This window comes from Centruroides sculpturatus, unplaced genomic scaffold (assembly GCF_000671375.1).
Source record: "Centruroides sculpturatus isolate CEXI.00-Female unplaced genomic scaffold, Cexi_2.0 scaffold397, whole genome shotgun sequence".
Lineage (NCBI taxonomy): Eukaryota > Metazoa > Arthropoda > Arachnida > Scorpiones > Buthidae > Centruroides > Centruroides sculpturatus.
Window position 1 is genome coordinate 344,923 of NW_019384579.1, and position 23,600 is coordinate 368,522.

Here is a 23,600-nt window from a genome sequence, read left to right on the forward strand (position 1 = left end):
GTAGAAAGAATTAATCAAAATTATCACCTTTTTAAATATTCCAGCAAATAATTTAATATCGTAAAAACGTTTTTGATCGTCTTTAACGATCTTCATCAGTTAAAAAGAACATTAAAGAAATAGAACAAAAGTTAAAATTATGAAAAAATAATAACTGTGCTTGAGTAATGATGAGCGCTTAACAGAATGAATACAAAAAGTTAGGGATATAATTCTGTTAAGCGCTCATCATTACTCAAGCACAGTTATTATTTTTTCATAATTTTAACTTTTGTTCTATTTCTTTAATGTTCTTTTTAACTGATGAAGATCGTTAAAGACGATCAAAAACGTTTTTACGATATTAAATTATTTGCTGGAATATTTAAAAAGGTGATAATTTTGATTAATTCTTTCTACTTCCAGTACAAGTTAATATTTTTATGGTGTTTGATATTTTGATTTTATATATTTCATTTTCAAAAGGGTCAAGTGGATAAGACCACCGAACACAGGTAGTTGATTGCAGAATTGTGCCTGACCAAAGGACTGATTGTGTGCAGTTTTCTAACTGTACAATTCTTTTCTTCATGTGTCTAACACCCAAATAGGAGCTGGTTTCCCTTGAAAGTTCTCCCAAGAAGCCACTCTCCTCAGCAGATTGCCCATGTGTTGCATTACCTTGCCTTATGAGATCCTTGCAACAATGTTTAAAAGAACACCAGGGCAACATTAGGAAATCAACCCAGCCTCTGTTTAGTGGTGTATACTATTGCCAATCAAGATGTTACAAAGTATTGAATGGGACCAAGCTTAAATTGTCCAAAAAATAGGGAATTGCTGACATGTACGGCATGCAGAAGCATTTTGTATTTATAAAGTGATATGTGCAAGACATTATCAATTATAAGGTTGTTAAAACTCTGTCGGGAGCTTGGAGATCCTTTTTTGTATGCCCTCTATATAAATGATGCAAAGCCTTGCGATGGCTATAGCATGGACTTTTTAATTATTTGCTTTAACAGATGTGTGTTCATTGTTTAATGGCATTTTGTATTTAATTAGTTGTAAATTGATAAATATAAAACTTAATGTTTTATATTTATTTTATTTGTGTGTTATCATTTTTGAATATTTTTGTCCAAACTGCTTGAAGAAGGCTGTTAAAAATGTCTGAAAATGCATCAAAAATTTGCTAACTAAAACATTTTCAAAGTTATTCGAGTGTGCTTGTTTTATTGCCTTATCCTATCAATCCACTCCAATCCATTTTCATAAAAGTTTGTGTAGAAAGGAAATGTTTATGTATTTGCTTCTACATGCAAATGTATAAAACTTCCTTTGCACACTGATTTTTAAAGTTATCATCTGGCAGATTTGTAAATATTTAACAAATTTGCTTCTTTAAATAGATTTTTATAGAAATCATTTGCAGCAAGTTCTGTTAGTTCAAAACTTTTCAAAAGTCAATTAGAACTAGTTCAAAGCATGCAAGGTATAACGTTGACGATAAAACATGTCAGGGAAAACAAGCTGTGTGGGCTGGATAAATATGATTCAAGAGTTGTATTTGACCTGCAGGCCATAGGTTGGAGAACCCTGTTTTAATTTATTAAAATAACTGTTTTCCTACTTTTATATCTTGTTCTTTTTCATTTAGTAAGTAAAACTATTTTTAATTCATTTGAAATATTTGTTCAACTGTAACACTTAAAATGTATAACTTTGGATAATAGGATGGGAAAAAACTGTTTAAATTCAGGTAACCAAAAAGATTTATTAAGGAACATTTTTGGCCTCTAATCAGGCCTTACTCAGCTGACATGCAAATTGAAATGTTATAGTATTTGCAATCAAACTATATGATTTTTTCATTATTAAGAGAGATTTTTTAATTGCTTATAAGCAATACTAATTTAATATTAATATTTTAAAATTACTAATTTAACAATTAATTAGCCCAATAAAATACTAATAATTGTTTGTTAATAGCTAAAAATAAGATATATTAATATAATTCTTAATAAATTAAATTTATAATATATGAACTATATTTTGAACATTAAATTATTGTTTTCTATTATTACAGGAAAGAATTTTAAAATCTGGAGGTTATATTACATCAGATAGCCTAGGTAGGAATCTAGTAAATGGCAGACTGGATATGACTCGTAGTCTCGGTGACATTGAACTTGCACAGTATGGTGTCATAGCTCTTCCCGATACAAGATCTCTGCAGGTATATATAATAAATAAATAAATTTAGGTTATATATAGTTGACTTTACATCATTTTTATAAACCTAGGTTAGTAGTTTACTTTTCTTTCTTCTATGTGTATTTTTCCTTTTAATGAAAGAGAGATTGAATTTTGTGATATCTATCCTTCTCAGCCACCCTAAAATGATTATAATAATAATGTATTGTTCTAATGAGCCTTTAATATATAAGAAATTATTTTAATTTCATTTTTTTAAATTAAATTTTTTCATATTTTAAGAACCTGAAAATAATTACATGTATGAAGTTGTATACGTATTCAAAAAGAAAAAACTTAATTATACCATTCATCTTCATCATTTCTGAACATTAGTTTTATTTATACAGGATATTCTATTTAATTCTAATACAGTAGATTTGTGATTTATATACTCTGCAAAAAATTATAAGAATAGAAATAAAATCTTCGTGTGATCTACCACCATACCCATATCCAGTGTTTTTGAAGCAGTCATTGAAATTATAGAACTTACAATATCCTAAACGGTATACCATCATCTCAAACATTAAATTGTTATATTGTAGATAATTATAAAATAAATTAATAGAAAATCAAGTGAAATAAAAAAAATGAAATACTGACAGGGAATATCCTGAACTGAATACTATGCCATTACAATTTCTTGGATATCAAAGAAAACAATCAATGTGGCTTGTTTTTTGTGCCATTCAAAAATGCATGCACTCTTTGCTCAGACAAATATTGAAGAAATCTGCAATGGAAATTTTTTAATTTCACAAGAAACTTGATGTTAACTTGCTTTTCACTCTTGTTTTCTTACCCTTGATTAGAAAATGTAGGAGTACATCTATATTTGATCAAGGTCCACTCCTACTGAGTAAAGCGATGAGGTTGAGCTTTGTCTCTCCCCTCATACATTCAAAGAGTAATGCTATAACTTGGAAACTTTTTTCTTCTTTTGGCCAGGGCAAGTTATTTTCACTAACCAAAAAAAACCACATCATTTCTTTATTAACTAAAAGCTGTCTTAAATATTTTGTATTTCATTTATTCAAAAAAAATTGAGAAAAGAGATCTGCTTATGCAGAGGGAACCCACTCTACTCTCAGGCCCTGTATAAGCTCTCAATCATCCTGCCTAGTGCACAAGCTGATAATATGTTTGTATAAAATTCTTAAACACACACACAAACAACATATTGTGCCATACCACATACATCGCACTATAAGTACAGTGGTGGGAAAAGTTTGGAATATGACATGCAAGCACATTACACTTGTGTACACTAAGAAAAACAAATTACACTGATACAACAAAAAAATCTATTAAATACACAGTGTATCTGAATATATTAACTAAGATCTCTTTGCAGTGCAAAAATTGTGGAATTTCCATAGTTTGTATCTTATGTTCCAGAACAAAAAATGCAAGAACATGAAAATTAATACTTAGTATGGCCCCTTAGCTTGAATTTGTGTTGGCATAGATTGTACTAGTTTTTGCACAAAAATACTTGATCAAGATCATTGTATAGCACTCTTCAGCTTCAGATGCTGTCTTAAGTGTATGAAACAAATTCCATATAGGATTTAAATCTGGCTTTTAGAAACTATGGAATGGTCAGCTCAATCTGTTGTTTACAAGTACATGACAACTGCTTTTGCCCTGTGACATGGAGCATTGTTATTTTGGAAGATTACAGGAATGTCACCAAAGTGTCATTCCAAGCATCGAGGACCAAAGTTATCAAGAATATTAACATACATTTCTGAGTTGATAGTTCCTTTAAGTATGCACAGTTTTCCAAAGTTATGGATGAACATGCATGTCCATATCATTACTGACTGTGAAAACTTGACTTACACACTTCCCCTTTTCCACATGCTTGTGCTGTCATCATCACTATAGTCTAATTTTTGACTTGTCACTAAATATGACTCTGATCAAAGATGACAGAATGGACAAAAAGCCTTAGAACATTGTCTCAAGCCATTTTTCCAGTACAGCTTCATCACATAAGGCTTCTTGTTTGCTTGCATTTGTGGGGTTACTCCTTCTGGAAAGCTATTGCAGATATTTGTCTAATGCTGAAACATGTGTTTTGCCAATGACTGTCACAGATTTGTATCAAGGTGTTGTCTTGTCTTCTGGGGGTCTCTTGATACTTTTGTTCATATTTTGCTAACAGTAAACTAATTTTGTGACTTTATACTGTGATTTTCTGTCTATTAATGCAACAGAACATTTAAATCTTTGGTTAACAACTGGGTTGAGGTGTCATGCTATATGGTGTATTGGTGATATTACAAACACAGTCTTCACTCCAAAACCTGTTCCTATATCTCTTTTTATTTAACAAAATTGAGAAATTCATTAATCAAAACTCACTCAAGCACCAATATCGGTTCAATATTATAACAGGGATTACTAATACAAATGTTTTTGTCCATTTAAAATAGATGTCCTCAGGTAATTTAAATGAAGCTTTCTGTTTTGCATTCTCCATTCCTTTTAACTTACCTGAGGATGTCCATTTTAAATGGATGAAAGCATTCATATTAGTAAATCTTGTTATAATATTGAACTGATATTGGTGTTTGAATGAGTTTTTTAAAAATTATGAATCATGTTTTGTCAGATGTTTCATTGTATAGTTTTCTGGAATGTTTAGTTTGCATAAATTGACATTTTTGGTACTATATTGTTTTCATATGTTTTTTCAAAAAATATTTTTAACAATAATCCAAGTAGTATAGAGACCTTCTCTGCTTACAACTAGTAAATTGATTAAGAGCCTCAAAGGAAAGATAGATTATTCACATGCTAATTGTGTTCCTGTGGTTGTAAAGGATGTATGAAGACGTCAAATTTTTATTTGTAGTCAGTCTTCAGTTTGTAATTATTAATTGTTCTTAATCTTGAATGATCCCATACCTTGAGTGATTTTTTCTCACCTGATTCAATTTTGTATACAGTAGACCTCCCTATAACACTGTAGATAATTCCGTGTTATATGAATTCCACGTTGTAAAAGTCACTTAGATTTTACAAATATGTGAGCCGTTCACAGCTTGGCACACGTATTTGTAAAATCTAAGTGACTCGTACCACATGGAATTCGTATAACACGGAATTATCTACAGTGTTATAGGGGTCTACTGTACTGGTAAAATATTCATAAAACAGAACTTCAGCAATAACACTTGTTTGGTGATTCACTTGAGACTGAACATTTATTATGTGGAATATCTCCCTAAAAAATGAAAAGATAATCATTCCATTTGTGTTTCATGTCTATTTCATGACAAAGCAGTTGACAAACGTATGTTTTGTCAACTGCTAGTATTCAAATCTGACTGTACAATCATGAGGCATTGAATAAAGTAAGTGTTCAGTCCCAAGTGAATTATCCTGTACTACAAATAGGTATTGGTTAATATTTAATTGATATTTTCAAGATACAACAAAAAAATCTGTGTAATTTTCTTTTTAGTTAAACTTGAATGCAAGTGTACTTGTATATCATGATTCCAAATTATAGTGCTGAAAAAATCCTAGCACTGTAATTTATCTATTCTCTACAGATACTATATTTTTCAGTGTATGTATTTTGTAAATGCTGTGATCAGAACAAGTCCATGAAATAAAGTATGTTAACACAAACCTCTTAGACATAGCTGTTGTGATGAATTGTTTTATCTGCAAATTATAACTCAATCATAATCATAGAAAACAACACAAAAAAATATATTGTCTCAGGTATGTATGTATGTATAATTTAGTTCTTGGAAACTTAATAGTTTGTTTGGGTGCATACTTTTGATATAATATATTTGTTATTTGATTATGTCAATGTAAGCATCATAAATTGAAAGAAATATATGAGTTTAAGATTTGAATACAGTAACTAAGATAAATTTTTTAACAATATCATAAACATTTGCAATTACTTTCAACAGATACAATTCTGTCGTCTTCAGGTACAGATGCCCGACTTAATTTTTTAAAGACCATTCTCAGGCTTAAAAACTTTCAATTTAATGATTTAGAAAAGTAAAGGAAGCTATATAGAACACCGTAAGAACAATTTTCAAATTGAAAACAAAAAGTAAATAAGTACATATAATAGATATATAAAACTTACCCGTACAGACACAAAAAACAGAAATTAGAATGGTTTTTCTAGATGGTTAAGCAGCTGAGTTTGAATAGAATTATATTCAAATAAATATAAGTTTGATTTGATTACATATAGCTTCTGTGAATATCTGTTTTGTAGCTATTCTTCATATTTCTATATCTGTTTTATGTTTATTGAGATATGACAGATTTTTGGCTGCAGCTCCAAAATTGTGTTTGATAAAATTTATTTGGGTGTTTTTGAGAAGTACTTGACAGACACTTGATTTCTGCATAAGGTCCTCTTGTTATTAGAGTAATCTGCAGAGAGTGGGTTGGGTGTAATATGGATAGAAATAGTATAAAGGGAAGAATCATTTAATTTAAACATTATTTTAGATACTAAATAATACTACTATAGATAAAGATTTAATACTTGGTGTAAACTAGACAGTGTATAATAATAATGCAGTTGTTAGATGTAATGGGAATATTTATTTTAATCAATTCTGTAACAGAATTGATTAAAAAAAGTGCATCTGATACAGGTTGGTATCTATATAGTTTGTTAAAAATAAAATAACTTTGATAGATTGAAAATAGAAATTGTCAGTGATTTGATACATCAAGAGGACATTCTAAATAGTAGTAGACCATCAACAGAATTGGCAAAAAAAGTGCTTGATCAGGAATATCAACCAATCTGGGCCAAAACAAAACTATTAAAAGGATGCAATATTCAAAAAGAAGAATTTTTATTTGGGAGAACCTATATATATAGACTCTTACACCGTGCAATACAACAACTCTAGAAATTCCACAAATATGGACAACACTATTTAAACATTATAACCTGCATTTCTAGAGCTTCAGCATTGCTTAGCACTTATTGTTTGTGAATACTACATCATTCATACTGCTGTGCAAAAATATTCCAATTTCAATTTAAATTGGTGTTCTATCTAGCTTCTTTGTTCAAATCAACAAGCTATTCGAAAGTTTCAAAATATGTTATCGAAAGTGCTTGTGAACTTATCCAAACTCTAAACAGTCACCGCTCGTAACGCCACAACACGTAAGTGTAACCTTTAATATTATCCATGAATTTTAAATAAGCAAAACAGAGCAAGGTAAATAGTTCTTTTGCATTTAATTAAATGTTTTTTGGAGCGTCTCCATCTCATCATATCATTTATCCGTTTTTCAAATACTGTGATGAATTTGAACACATTTCTTACTGTGTCAGATTCGGTCATGGAGCATGTTTTAAAACTTCAGCACTGGATTTAACCATTTGAGCAGGCTCTGTAACAGATCTTGTGTCATTTATTCTGGTCAGCCATTTTAGGAGCCAAACCCAGTGATGTGAGCAGTTTCCTGATTATTTTTTCTTAAAAATTGGTGTTGTACATGTGACTATTGTAAACTTCACTGCTGTACAGCACTGTTTTTAAATTCAAGTATGATAACCTTTGTTCCCTCCTACCTAACAATAGCCTCTTTTATTCATAATAAATTCTTTTACAACTGACATTTGTGTTCATCCTTTGTGAATGTCCTCCATAAGTTCCCTTAGCCAAGGGAAAGGGAAAAAGTTGAGAATGAGTAACTGGAATAACCAAATATTATATAGGCAGCATCTGCTGCATGCTGTCAAACAGGCTAAGGGAACATATGGAGGACATTCACAAGGCACTTGCAGAAGAAATGATTGTGAATAAAAGGGGCTATGATTAGATGGCATGATTATTGTCAACTTCACTGCTGTCCTTAATTCATGCATGATAACCTTTGTTGCCTCCCATCAGAGACCCAACAAATGTTATCACGCCAAAGTTATTGCCAAAGTATATTATTATAAGTGACATGTGTACAGCACCAATTTTGAACAAAAAACAAACTGTCTACATCACTGGATTTGGCTCCTAAAAATTGAATTAAAAATTAAAATTTTAAATTTTCCAATGACTTCTATAGAGCACATAGTGAGGGAATGTTTTTTTATATTGAGTTATATAGTGCATCTTTCCATGTTACTAATTTTAATAAAAGAATATAATGTAGTAGCCATTAATTTAGAAAACTTAATGCAGCAATAATAAATATTTGTATATTGTAAATTGTTTATCCCTTTCCATGTCTACTACTACATTATATTAAAAATATATCAAATTTATGGTCTTAAAATTTACACATTATTGTTTAGTCAAATATATAAATTCATAAACTAGTTATATATTTTTTTTGACGAGATTATGTCTCATCTCTAAAATTGCACTGCTGTCATCACCTTAGAGGTATGAAGGAGTAGATGTCAGGATATGCAATTTGGCACAGAGTATTTGGTGCCCAAGTCATGTGCACATAAAATAAACCATACTTGTAAGTAGTCAGGGGACTGAGAACTGGGCCAAAAGAAAATACGAAATGCTAAGACTGTTTCTACAAACGGGCGAGTGCGAGATTTGTGCAGGCATTGCTCGTGCTCTCCGAGACATAGTCTCGTTCCAAAAATGGCTTTGCCATTTTACTTGTGTGAATCTATTTTTATCTATATAGGTGAAACACGGAAAAGATTCATTTGTGATACTCACAACTGATGGAATTAATGTCGCATTAAGTGATCAAGAAATTTGTGATAGTGTTAATAACTGTACAACGCCCGCCGAAGCTGCCAATTTTATCACAGACCAAGCCATGCAATTTGGATCCCAGGATAATGCAACTGCAGTAATTGTGCCATTTGGTGCCTGGGGAAAATTTCAGAATTATAGTGGCATTAAATATAATTTTGGTCGAACTCTCACCCATAGCAGCAGATATTAGGTAATAGTGCGATTTATTAACTCAGTCTGAAAATGTAAGATAAATATAATATCTTCCTCAAAAATGTGTTTTAAAATAAATTATGTATATTGTAATTTCATAAATGGATAATTTTTGTAATATTGTTATGAGAAAAATGTTTGAAATTAAATTAAATTTTATAAAATTAATGTTTTTTTTTTAATGCACTTTCTCATTTTCTACACAATGTTTTAAGATAGAAGCTTTTCTGAAACTATCCCTGTTATTTTTTTTTAATAAAAGTGACCTCTGAAAATAAAAAAGTATCTTATGCTGAAGATATTTCAAATTCAAAATATGATTTTAAAAAATACTTTAGAAAAAACTGTTGTATGTCCTAATTAGTGTTTGTAATGGTACTTTCCAGTTAGCATGGTGCCAGTCAATTGATGCAATCCAATTTGCGTGTATTAGGTTGATAATTGGTTCAGAGAGGATTTCTCAAATGGGTAACTATGGAAACATACATAGCTTAGAACTGAAGTTATTAATTACAATCACTATTATTTTTTAATAATTACAATATGTAATCTCTAGAGGAAATAACCTAAATGATAGAATCAGTAAAAACTACTACTATGCAGGTTTTACTTGTTTATTTTTCTTTTATAAACAAGAGCTGAAGATAAAATTTGAAATATGTCAATGTAACTTTAAATATTTGCAAAATTTTTATATTTAATTATTAGAAAAATGTACTTAAGGTATACCAAAAATAAAGAAGTTGACAATGGATACATCTTCTGGATTACCAGTATCAAGAAAAATGTGTTGACATGATAATCAAAATAGTAACATCAAGTCAATAGCATAACAACTATTACGTCTCCTATGAAAAATGCTAATTTGCTCTCAACAGCATGGAAAATCTTATATGATTCTCCACAAAAGTATCAATAAGAAGATCCTACTGACCTCAATTTTTATTTATGGGAGTAATTTAAGATATACATTATAACATTTCAAATATAAAAATTATTTCAATTAATTGTCTAGAGTGATATGAAAAGAACATACCAAATAGAATACAAGTATAATGTATTTGAAGCAGGGTGGTCAAACTACTCAAACATTTGTCTTTATTTCCAGCAAATAAATAAGTTGCTGGAAATGAAGAAAAGGTTATTTTGTGGGTATAAGTAAATTTTCCAGATTGGGTTATTTATAATCATTGCATTAGAGTTTAGAGTTTAATCAAGATAAATTTTTGCAGAAAATGTTGCAAAATATTTTAATTTTATTAATAAACAAGTCACTTCCATTTATATCTCAATGCTCTCATGTTAGACATTATGTTAAGAAATGGAGAACATTGAGATACAGCATTTTATTAATTGTATTTCTTTAAAGTTTTGTTGCATGCGTGGCTGCACGCACCATATTGCTATGGAAAAATGCTCATGGTTAAATAGAGAAATTGCCAATCATACCATTAATATATAAAATCTGTTTGACACTATGCTTAATTTAACATCAAATTTTATAATAAGTAACAAAGAAAAATAATTTCTGTTATGTATGTAAATGCATAACATGTATTTTATATTTGTCATTTATTATAAAATTTGTTGATAAGCATAGTGTCAAATGGCTTTAAAATATAAAAAATTTGCAAGTTATAAATGTGAAATTTATTTGTTGATAAATATACTAAATATCAATTGCCCATGTAGTAGTAATAGTAAAAAACTGTTGTTTTCTTTGAAACAACACAAAAGATTTTATAATTATGTTGCCATTGTCATTACTATTTTTTTTTAGTAAAGCTGGCTCCACACTTTTGATATTTGCCAATTGCTGAATAATTGTGTCCCCTGTTCAGCACAATATATTTATAAGGAATGGGAAAAAGCAAATACCAAATAGTCAAAGGATATTACATTCTTCAAAAATTTAATCTATTTACTGATTACTGATTTATCCCATCATAAAGTGTAGCTAAGTTCAAAATTTTATAAAAATTATAACAAATTTCTAATTTGTTTGATTTCTTTTTCTTTACAGAAAAAATGTAATTGTTCTGTAAAGAACAATTACATTTTTTTCTATTAGTATATAAAATATTTTTATGACTATAAATAGAAAAATGTAATTGAAATTAAAAGTCATTAGGAGGTTTTTTTTTTACTTTCATATATTTTATATTTCTAATAGTATTGATATTTATAGAATTATATTCTGTAAGATATCATTGTACAAGCAAATTTGGAAGCTTAAGAGTTTGTAATATTATGAATGTAGTTGAGAACGAGCAATCAATTTAGATTACCAAAACAGTTTAAAAAAGACATTGGCCTTATTTATAGGCAAACATATTGAAATTCATTTTCATTCTGAAAGAGTTGAGGATAAGAAGAAATTAATGATTTGTTGACATTAATTATTCTGTTAAAAATTGTCTTACATCATACTATTGAAAATCTGAATTTTTTCAAGTTAAATTTTTAACCAATTAATTTTATATTAATTATATCCTTAAGAAATTTAAGAATATTTCATAAAAAATTTTATAAGATATTTATACTCTATTATAAAGACTACAGTATTATTTTTACAGTGTATAATGGAATTTTTTTATTTTTTAAACACTCCTCTATTGTAAATGACAAATAAAGTTTTAACTACCCTAGTAGTTATGTAACAAAATTATTATTTTTTGTATTTTCTGTTTTTGTGAAATAAATACTTTAATAATTTTAATTATACTTAATTTATTTTGAAACTTTTTTAATCAGGTAAAAATATTGAAGTTTGTCAAAATTTTAATAATAAAATCACTAACCATAAACAATACTGCTTCACGGTTGTTGATTTTTAAACATGTTTCAATTAAAATTCGTAATTTTAGTTACATTGTGAATTCATATTTTTAAAACATAATATTATATATATGTTAAATTAATGCATTTTACTAAAATTTTCCTTCATCTTGTGTTGTACAATTGATTTAGTATTCCTATTGTAAATTTTTAATTGGACAAATTATTAAAATAAACAAATTTGTTTATCAAAAATGAAGAGATGATAGAAGACTAAATATGTATATTTATATTAGTACACATTTTATCTTTATGTTTTATATACCAATATAAATGTGTGCAAGTTCTGTTGCATATAATGTTTTTGAATAGAATAAAAGTAAGAGATGAATTTTATAATGTTTAAAACTGAAAATTAATAGAGAAGTAACAGAAAACAGTTTACCTTGAAAAATTATTTAGAATATAAAGTTTAATTAACTTTCTTTTCATTGCTATTAATTAGAGAGTTTTCCAACATTGATAATTTGCATAGTCTTATGTTCAAAGTCTACTTTATTACAGAATGTAGTATTAAATAATTTTGATTACAGAGTGGAAGCAACATTTTACTTAAACATATAATTAAAGCTGATAAATTTTAATAATAAGTAATAATTTGTTTATGAAAATACACGTAAACATAATAATTCAATATTTTATGTTTATTATTATCCTTGCTTTTATTAAGATATTNATGCATTTTACTAAAATTTTCCTTCATCTTGTGTTGTACAATTGATTTAGTATTCCTATTGTAAATTTTTAATTGGACAAATTATTAAAATAAACAAATTTGTTTATCAAAAATGAAGAGATGATAGAAGACTAAATATGTATATTTATATTAGTACACATTTTATCTTTATGTTTTATATACCAATATAAATGTGTGCAAGTTCTGTTGCATATAATGTTTTTGAATAGAATAAAAGTAAGAGATGAATTTTATAATGTTTAAAACTGAAAATTAATAGAGAAGTAACAGAAAACAGTTTACCTTGAAAAATTATTTAGAATATAAAGTTTAATTAACTTTCTTTTCATTGCTATTAATTAGAGAGTTTTCCAACATTGATAATTTGCATAGTCTTATGTTCAAAGTCTACTTTATTACAGAATGTAGTATTAAATAATTTTGATTACAGAGTGGAAGCAACATTTTACTTAAACATATAATTAAAGCTGATAAATTTTAATAATAAGTAATAATTTGTTTATGAAAATACACGTAAACATAATAATTCAATATTTTATGTTTATTATTATCCTTGCTTTTATTAAGATATTAATCTAGTTCTTTTTTTTGTTATTTTTTAATAATAATTTTAAAGATAACAGTTAAGCATTTCTATTGAACTACTCAAGGATACAATATGATCAAGTGTGATGACTCATAAAAGGCTTGTTATCGAATTTGATTATCTTTTATCTTAAAAGTTTTACTTGCTAGAACTGGTTACTTAATCAATAGGTGCTGAAAGTGTTTTCAGTTAAAAGTTTATTCAACTGTCGTGAAAAGACCAGAAAATATGAAAAAAAAATTCCATTATGAGGCATAAAAACAATAAATATTTTATACAAGAAACAGTATTGTACTGTAATTCTACCAGAGTAAAGATTTGAATGCATTAGTATAAAACATTTTATAGATAAATATAATAAATTAAAGGATATATTTGTAATTTTATCATATAATTCTAGACTTCAAACTGGATGAATGCATGATTTTAAATTTATCTCCTATTTGATAATATTTATCTCCTCTTTGGTTATTATTGCGTGTTTCATATCGAAATATTAATAAATATAAATTAATATTTATATATATATATAAATAACAGCCAAAAATAAATGTTAGTAACCAGTTNTATTATGAAACAATTATTTAAAGAATTTGCTGTTGAATGTTTTCTTATCTGAGAATGCAAAAGATACATTATGCTCAGTTTTATAAATTAATATTTATATATATATATATAAATAACAGCCAAAAATAAATGTTAGTAACCAGTTTGGTAGCAGTAAACATAAAAATCACTATCAGATTTCCTTTTGTTTTAACTTAAAAAACAAAAAAAAAAATGTAAAAAGATTTTATATTTTACACATCCTGTTAAAGAAATTATAAAACGTAAAAAAAATTCCTTTCTTGACCTTTTTCACGTAAAAATAAATAAATAAATGGTTTAGAGCTCGATAATAAAGGAAGCTTTAAAAAAAAAAATTGCAAAATACAATCAGTTTTCAAGGTGAATCCAATCTCAATTATGACATAACTGGTACAGCAATATTGCAAAATTGGGACAGCTAACTATCACGTAATGAGCATCTCGAAACTAAAGACCCGGTTGGAAGAAGAAAATCATACGTATGAAATTAGAACAAGCTCTCCTTTTATATTCGGCATCGCAGATAAAAATCTCGGCTTGAAGTTTAGTAACAAACCCACCGTAAATTACACGTTTTTCTCGTATTGCTCCGTACAGAAAAAAAAAACTGCTTGGAAATTACTATCAAAAAACATATTACACTCGAATAACATCGGTTCTATAGTCGACAACAAGTGATTATTGCCGGATGAACGAACTTCGATTGATTTTTATTATATTGTCTTCATTCAACCGAGACGAATCTAAACTGTATTATTTAACATTACTTAATATTGTCGGATCCGAATGAAAAAAATATATATATATTTGGATGTAGCAATGCTCATTTGTTAAAGCAATTTCGTCATAGACTAGAGGAGGAAAAATTAACTCATGGGTGAAAATTTCGTCTATATATAGATTTATATCATTAGTCCGTTAATATAGAGAGCAAGCCATACGTACATTTTCATACGGCAATATTTCCTAATAATTTAAGAAACCTTGTAACACATTTCTAACGTCCCCCTCCTCCATTATATTGTAGTACACGCTACGTAATTATTATTCTTGGTGTCGACTCGTAGTCACTTTATCCTATTAAAACGAAGTCGATCCAGCTACTATAAACTATTTTCCTTCTTTCACCGTGAAATTTAATTAAAATCGAAATTGCTGTTTTCTACCGTTTTACACGAACTACTGTATTACCTTCATCAAATCTACTGTAGAAGCCGGTAACCCGATCTCTTGTTTAATTTATTAAATTGTTATATTAACGATGTGTAAATAATCACTAAAATATTTTAATAATTAAGAGAATTTTCCACAATATGAAAGGGAAATACAGTATCTCAATTACTACGATGGCGTTTGTTTTATACGAGATTTTCTCATGAAAAATTTACATTTATCATTTCATATTTATCTTAAAAAATTAAAATAGAAAGTGAGATCATTTCTACAAATACATTAGTTTCCTGCTTTATAAAAACTATTTCCTTTAAAATTATTTATATAATTTAACCTTACTAGGTTAAGAATTTATAAAATCTTAATTACATTTATTAAAAATTTCATCTGTTTAGAACAGTTTTTTAAATGTAGCTAAGAAAATTAAAGATTTAGAATTATATTTAATATATGAATTTAAATAAAAAATGCTATTGTAAAGAAAGAAGGAGGATAATTCTATCTTTCAATTTTCTTTAGAACAGATTCCTTAAGGAAGACAATTAAATCAATCTTAAGGATTCTGTTAAATTTTAATAGAAACAGAATCCTTAAGATTGATTTAATTGTCTTAATTGTTCTAAAGAAAATTGAAAGATAGAATTATCCTCTTTCTTTCTTTACAATAGCATTTTTTTAAAATTTAAATTCATATATTAAATATAATTCTAAATCTTTAATTTTCTTTAGCAATTAACAGATTCTTTAAGACAATTAAATTAGTGCATTTATTCCAGTTATTTTATTATTAGATATTGATTTTGTTGATCACAATCAAAACAAAACTGGAAAATTAACTTAAAAAACGGCGATAACGCAATCATCTATAAAATAAAATACAAGTCGACCCCCTATAACACTGTTGATTATTCCGTTTTATATGAATTCCATGTTGTACGAGTCACTTAGATTTTACAAATACATGAGCCGTTCACAGCCCGGTACACCTATTTATAAAATCTAAGTGACTCGTACAACGTGGAATTCATATAAAACGGAATAATCAACAGTGTTATAGGGGGGGTCGACTGAAGACATTTTAATTGTATTTTACACGTGAAAACGGATTCAAACGGAAGACAACTACGTATTGTTTAAGTTAAGAAATGATTACCCTGGTGGCGGATTGCGATAATTGAAATCGTACAGTACATCGGAATATTCGATAGGGGGAAAAAAGTGAAGCAAATATAATTAAATGGATGACTCTGTTTCTTTATAAGAACAATGACGCTATCTTTACAACTAAATAAAAATTCCAAGGTATCGAGTAACAAACACGAACGACAAACGAGTTTTTTTTTCCCCCGGAACAGGTTGCTAACGGAACCACCGTACGAAAAATTTTGTTAATAATTAAAATACAAACAATAATAATAAAATAAATAAAAAATAAATAACAGAAAATTAAAAGGAAAAAAGAAATATTGTATTCTCATTAACCTTGCGAGTCTCCCGCTGATAGAATTATGTCATTATTTACAATACCTATAGTATTGTCGTCTGCTTCCTACTTGACGATGATGTCATCGGTTCGTATTCAAATTTTCCTTAAATTTCGATTAATAATCGTTTAAACTTTTTATCTAAAAACGCTGAATTAATTTTATTTCGACTTTTATCGATATTATAATTAATGCTAATAAACCGAACTCGAACTCATTAAAATTAATGTAAACAGAAGAAGGAAACTGGCAACTCCCAAGACTAATTAGGGTGAAAATGTATTTTATTTATTTTATTTTCACTTTTATAATATTAACAATAATAATTAAAATTATTACATATTTTTCGATATTTTAAAATAATATAATAATAATTAATAATAATATATTTATGCTGTTTGTTTCCGATGTGTTGTATTGTATTGTAGTAGCGGCGGCCGACATTTTCTCTCGAAACGACAGTTTTAAAATGCAAATTTATCCTTACGAGAGAGAGAGAGAGAAAAAAAAAATGTTTCGAACAATAAAACAATATCCCTATACTAACCTATTTACTGTACATTCAAACATTTGTTCGAGAAATAAATTTTAAACGGGAAATAACCTTATTTTAATCCTTTTTTTTCTTTTACTCCTAAAATTTTAAATTCTAGACATTCAGTTATACCAAGGTCTAAGGTACCGAGTAAGTTTTTTTTTAAAATTTGTTAATTAAATTATAACAAACAACTGTGCGTCGAATATAAAGAAACACTTAGATATATATTTCGGAAGTATTCCGCGATACGTTTGTAATTTTTACAAGTAAATATAACCGTAAATCATACATTAAACTAAAGTTATTTAGTTTTTCGTCGTCATGGCTAAAATAATACCAGATTCAAAGTTTAAAAATAATGAGGCGTGGTTTATTTCGTAACTATGACAATACGATGTTTGATTCAGGTGTGTCTAGATATTTCTCCGAAGCATTAAAATGGCCTTTTCCTCTTTTTCAAACCCGATACGCGCTAGAGAAAATGAAATAAATCACACCCGCCAGCATTTACAAAATACGTGATTGACGTTATCTACAATAGAAAGTGTACCAAACGCGTCGGCGGTGGAACGAATGCACGTAACAAAACGCACGGAAAAGTTACGCATTCCATAATCGTCCAACAAAATGACACACTAACTCAGAAACTTTGACATTCAAATATGTTTACGGGAATTTTTTTTTTCTCTCTTTCTAATAAGGAAAAATAAGAGAGAGAATAAAATAAAAAATAAAAGGGAACAATCATCCGCGGCGCTTTCATAACAAGCCTATAAGAACTACCTCCACCAAATTGGTTAATTTCGCCAGGGGGCACTTTTAGAAACGACGACCTCCGGAACGAGATTTCTACCGAGAGGTGGCGCTCCGGGACCACGTGCTGGTGCCGCGGCCGTAGACGACACAAGCGCAGAGTCAGCTCGCGCGCAATCTCATCCCGTACATGTCTGTGAAATCGGTTTCGGAGGAAAGGAACATACGCAAAATGGGGCCAAACTGCATCGGTATCGTACTGTGTCGGCGGTCGAGCGACGACCTGTCTTCGTCTCACGACAAATCGTCCACCACCCTTTCGGGTCCGGGACCTCCCTTCGACGGATACCTGATGTACGAAGAGTTGGTACACGAGAACATGCAGTGCTTCTGGAATCCGTGCTTGCTTCAGAGTATGGCCAAACTACACTACCGAGGATACCTGGTACCCGACACAATCCTTGTTGACGGATCGGAATATACCATAGAAGTCGTCAGATCGGCTTGGAGGAGGAGGGTGTTGCTCCCACCCCAGGGCTACGAGATCGAATCCGTAGGTGAGTATTTGCGTTTAATACAATTCTGTACACAAACAGGTTGTAAAAATCCCCCAACACAAGTATAGCGATGATGAAAGACAAAAACTGGTTCTGGACGGATTGCTCAAAGGCAGATTTCGTCTCGATCGAAGTTTTTTAAAAAAAAAGTTTGGGGTGGAAGCGGATGGGATATCGTGCTAAAGTAATATTTGCTTACATGTACGATCCTTCGAGCGTAACCGACAATGAGTAATCTACCGCACGTACGAGAAAACACAAGCGCACGTTACCCGGGTGTATTGTCTACCCCACACGAGGATATTGTTATATATATTACATCGATGTACGCCATGTGTTATCGATGAACTTTGGTTGATCGAAAGTCGAGTTGGCTTTGCTCGGAGACTGTAAACAAAACACAAACGTCACATTTAGAATGGTATTCTCCTCTTTTCTACACTCGGACGCACTTCAATAATCGCGAAGGCTCACGCTCTCTACCACCAGAATAATGGAGAGAAAGTTATTAGTGGAAGAAACTGGTAATCCAAAAACCCAGTTGCGTAGAAAACGAGGTGGGCCAAAAAGCTAATCGTGTGTATTTGTATTATTTAAAACCTGGCGTCTACCGAAATTCGTAAGAGACGGAGTGAACTGGAAACCTTTAAGACGATGGGGGGTTTTTGTGCCTCTCAACCGGATATCTAGTTCCTATCCTCTATAAAGAGCAAAACATTTCCCGCATATAACGTAGCGCGTGTTTCTGACGAAACCGATAACGTAATCGGCTTAACCAACTCGACCTGGATACGTGTATATCGAGATATTTTACGCAAACTTTACGCTTCGACCTTTAACTAAAATAGATATGATCCGAGTTGTTTAATTTAAGAAGCCGGCTGTGTTACAGAAAACCGACGTAACGGGTCTTCTTACTGGGAGTCTTTGTTGATTCGTAGGCCATTATTCCCGATGATGGCTAACTTCCTGTTTGCCAGCCAGCCTAACCTGTCCAGTTATCCCAAAGATTAACGTTTAGGTCAGTGGCCTCTTCAGCCCGGTTGTTTTTCAAAATCATTATCGCCGAGATTGAGGGGGGGATTAAAAGTAGAATCTCGATCGATAAGTCTGCAAAAAATTCGATTAAATTCTTTTTTTTTTTTTTTAAAGTTGGATTGTGTAGGCGGTTTGTACGGCCGAACAGAAATATATCCACAACTAGTTTTCTTTGAAAACACTTCCTACAATTCAAACTGGAATCGTGCTAAAGAAGAGAAAGCGCTTTATCTGATAAAGTTATATATAAATACACTAGAAACAATTTAGTTGTTAGTAGGCGCTGTTTACGGGACAGGTCTCTTCTCGGCTTTCAGATAAAAGCATCACCTCCCATAGAGATTGAAAAATTGCTCGAGATTTTATCGGACACCTCCCCCCCTTTGTACTATTGTGAAGTAGGGAATTGTAAGAAGACTTAACTGGACAAATGACCCTTAGGTATCTTCATAAAATCGAATTGGGTCAATTCGAGGAGGGCCTCCGACTCTAATCGGTCAACAACGAGGAAAATCTATTGTTTTACCGTTTCGCTTGGAAACCGTATTCACTGTCAGGGTCACTATGCTCCGTTACAATACAAGAGAGGGGAGGTAATCATTCGATACCCGATATTCTACAGTAATTGTTTTTAAATAAGGGATTCTCCTGCAGGATGTGTCAATTTTATTCAGAAGTCAGGGTACGTCAAACGAGGCCAGAGATGACCATTTCGTATAATAAGTCCCTCAACCTCATTCCTTAAAATCCAGTTTACAGAACAAAAACCACTTTACTTGGGCGTCGACTGTTAAAGGAGAATCATTGAAATTTTTATCATCTTTTCACTAAAATAAAGTGTTCTTCTCGGCTTTGTGTTTACCTACTTCCATTATTATTATTATCATCATGGCGGGTAAAGAAAATTGGCGTGATTAATACAAAGTCTAGGACAATGTCTTTTGTCGCCTGACCATTTTATTCGGTTATAAAAGGTAGTAAACTTTCTTCCACGAAAGTCTATTAAAATTTATAGCGGTACGTTACGAAGTTATGTACTCTTAAGAACAATACTAATTAAGTTTTCGAAAATATTTAATAAATAAAAGTACATTACGGGATCGGAATTTCATTTCACGCCGCTTGACTCGTAATTGTTAATCTACACCTTTAGTTTTCGTGCCTTAATGTCAGACTTAATTCTAGATCCAGTTCTATTACGTGACTCCAGGCTAAAAGACATCCGTCAACTCCTAGAACACTTTAACGATCGATTAGTAATTTGCCTCCCTCGATCGATCGATCTAAATGGATTTTATTGATGGATAACCGTCTTGGGCGGTTAATTCCTACCCCGCTTCGTGTCCACTTCGTCACAAAGCGCACTTGTCCACGTCCACCTTGTCACAAAGACCCACTAAACCAGTTGTTAAGTAGAAGATTTCCTAAAGGAGTAAAAAAGAAAATCAACATCTGTTGATGGTTCCGCTCCGGCGATTTAGTCGCGCCTCTTAAAAAAAAACTGTCAACGCTCCAACAGCCAACAGTTCGGAGCGAGTTCCGGGTCATAACTATAGTTCCCACGTTTAAATTAAAGTTTTTACAAGAAATAAATTAGACAAAAAGTCTACAAACACAATTCTCGAATGGAAAAATAATAATAATAATAAAAAAAACAAAAGAATCTTTCGCACACGAGGAATGCGGAGTCGGGCTCGACGACTGGTTTTCCTGACTTCCAACATTCGCATCTGCCTAACGACCGAGATTAAATGGTTTTCTAACGAGATTTTCCGTTCGTAATTCACTTTTAATCGATTAGAAACCGCAAAAGTTTGCAGCAAATTTACGATTAACCGCGCGCTTTTCCTCGAGGAACCAAGCCTACGCCGTTTTACGCGATGGTTACCCCTTTTCTTCCATGCGAATCTGCATCAAAACACTAAAATAGCACGCGAAACGTTCATCCAACCATCAAAATAAGGTTAATGACCCACTCCCTCGCGTAATGATGCGGTATTTTTTATATATATATTTGTTTTTCTTTGCAGGTGATATCGATCACATCTCAGTCACGCCCATACCCCAAACCCAATTCGCTCCCCTGCCAGAGGCCGTTTGCAAAGTCATCTACGATTTGAATTCCGAGGGCACGCTAGCTACTTGTGACGTCATCGCAGCCAAATTGGAGACGTCGTTCCCCTGTATGGCCGTGCCGGGAGATAGCATCCTGTACAGATGTCTCGGGGAACTGATTCGAGAAAGGAAATTGTACCACAATGGTCACGGTTACTCGGTCGTGACTCCAGATACCTATCGACGAACCGCTGTTTTGCCCGGTCCGGACAGGCAGTTGCTAATGACCAACGAAGAAGCCATCATGAGGATGCACGCCCCCAGCAGGTCGACTTCGGTTCAGACCGATCGAGCACTCAGCACTTGGTCCAGCGCCGACAGGATCGTCACCTCTAGCCCCACCGAACAAAAATTAAAGAGGAGCTACTCCCTCAGGATACTGAGGCCCAGAGACGTTCACGCCAACAGGTCGTCCACGGAAACTACCAAAAGTATACGAGAGTTTTTTTGTTTTAAATTTTAGGACGTCACAAAATCGAATTACGATTTATTTATTTATTTATTTTTTTTTTGTGTGTTGTAGAAGAAAAGGTTTCCGTGTTCAGCCGTTGGTTTCGAAGGAAAAATCACAAACACGAACCCCCGCCCTCAACTGCTACGACAGAAGTTACGCTTCACTCCAGATCGACGCAAACCAAGGTAAGTCATTCGGTTACGAGATAACATTTTAAAATTCCTTAATCGTTAAATCAGTCGGTCGGTAAACGAGATTTATAACCTATAATGGTCAATGAAGCGAAATTCCAAGTCATTAATCCAGGTGACTCATCCGCCAGTTATCATCATCATCCCGGTGGTAAACCGGTCCTCACCCACCTTTTTTTTTTCTATCTTACCAGGGAAGATCAAGGAGCGTGGGAAGATCGTCGAGCCGGAGTAGTTATCGAGATGCGAGTCCGAGCCAAACAGGATCGAGATCTGCCAGCCTTCCCAGACGAACCTCTTCCCAAAAAGCTTGCCCTCTTCACGGAGGAAGCGTCAGGAAGACTCGCCCCGTAACCTACAACGGTTACAGGGAGGGATGGAGCGAGAAGCTCAACAACGGCGACTTGGCCAGGAGGGAAAACAAGCCGCTCAACATCACCAACAACGAGTTTCGCAGATTGACGTCACCTCCCCAAAGCCCGGGGTGGAATTCTCCGGCTTCGGTACTGGTGGATAGATTGTTGCATCCCTCGTATAACTTTAAAAATGGCGTCAACAAACCGGTGGAAGAGAACGCCAAAAGGGCCGAAGTCGGATCGACCGATTGCAAACCAGTTTCCAAACCGACCCCCATCATCGGCAACTCCATTGACGTGGAAATGACATTCGATGGTAAAACCAGGGTTCCTTCCGTCGTTAGCAATATCGAAACCTCGTGGAACCAGACGCTACGTCCGGGAACCACCACCATAGTCACTAACGTCAGCACTAACGTCTCGAGGGTGACCAAAGACAAAAACACCGATACTCCCGTTAAAAGTAAACTAGCAGAAGCCAAGGCTGCCTTCTTTTCCGACAAACAGACGGACTGTAAAGACGACAGTGGTTTCTCTTCGGTTTCAAGCCAGCCCGTTAGTGTTGCCCTGTGACGTGTGCCATATCGATCACGTAGACACATTTTTCTGACCGAGTGATCGTGATTCTGGTAATCCGATCACTCGGCCTCGAATTATATATATATATATAAAGATTTTTTTTTAAAAAATCACGTGATTTCATGCAAACATTTAAAATTCAAATTTTATTCACACCGAAATATGTCTTCCATTATCTGCGTTACTAACCTCCTTCTCCCCCCTTTTTTTTTCCGTCATCCAATGAACTATACGTGATTATATTTCGATTGAGGATGGATTCCTCGTTAAATATATTGTTTTTATTTTCATGTATACTCTGATGGGAATTATTGTATACTAACTTATTTTTATAAAAATAAAAATCCTACAATGTATTATAAATCACGTCACGCCTTCCCTGCTAAGGTTATCGTCCTAAATCTGAAACGGTACAAAGTTTCATTTTTCGTCAAATAATAATTGCAGTCACGTGAATTTCGCACCAAGTTTTTTTTTTTTATACAA

General features: G+C 31.7%; 2 protein-coding genes and 1 long non-coding RNA gene across 6 annotated transcripts in view; 2 read left to right on the forward strand and 1 right to left on the reverse strand.

Moving 5' to 3' along the window:
• The window catches only part of LOC111624418 (protein phosphatase 1K, mitochondrial-like), a 36,271-nt gene extending 26,690 nt beyond the window's left edge, over positions 1-9,581 (forward strand). For 2 of the 4 annotated variants that reach the window (XM_023367249.1, XM_023367250.1), the window contains exons 5-6: positions 2,069-2,218; positions 8,899-9,579. In XM_023367249.1, coding sequence (XP_023223017.1) covers positions 2,069-2,218; positions 8,899-9,165 — 417 coding nt within the window. In that variant the 3' untranslated portion in view covers positions 9,166-9,579. Of the gene's footprint in view, positions 1-2,068; positions 2,219-8,898 lie in introns of all 4 variants that reach the window. The other 2 variants (XM_023367251.1, XM_023367248.1) reach the window with 2 other exon arrangements.
• Positions 2,196-16,737, reverse strand: LOC111624422. The gene is made up of 3 exons (XR_002756573.1): positions 16,532-16,737; positions 2,299-2,376; positions 2,196-2,212 (listed from the first exon to the last, which is right to left on the reverse strand). It is a non-coding gene; the product is annotated as an uncharacterized LOC111624422 (long non-coding RNA).
• Positions 16,738-16,936: 199 nt separating this feature from the next.
• LOC111624416 lies at positions 16,937-23,480 on the forward strand. Its single transcript, XM_023367245.1, has 4 exons — positions 16,937-18,381; positions 21,450-21,965; positions 22,058-22,173; positions 22,374-23,480. Exons 1-4 carry the CDS (start codon positions 18,015-18,017, stop codon positions 23,106-23,108), a joined length of 1,734 nt encoding a protein of 577 aa, XP_023223013.1. The 5' UTR covers positions 16,937-18,014; the 3' UTR covers positions 23,109-23,480.
• Positions 23,481-23,600: the final 120 nt, after the last annotated feature.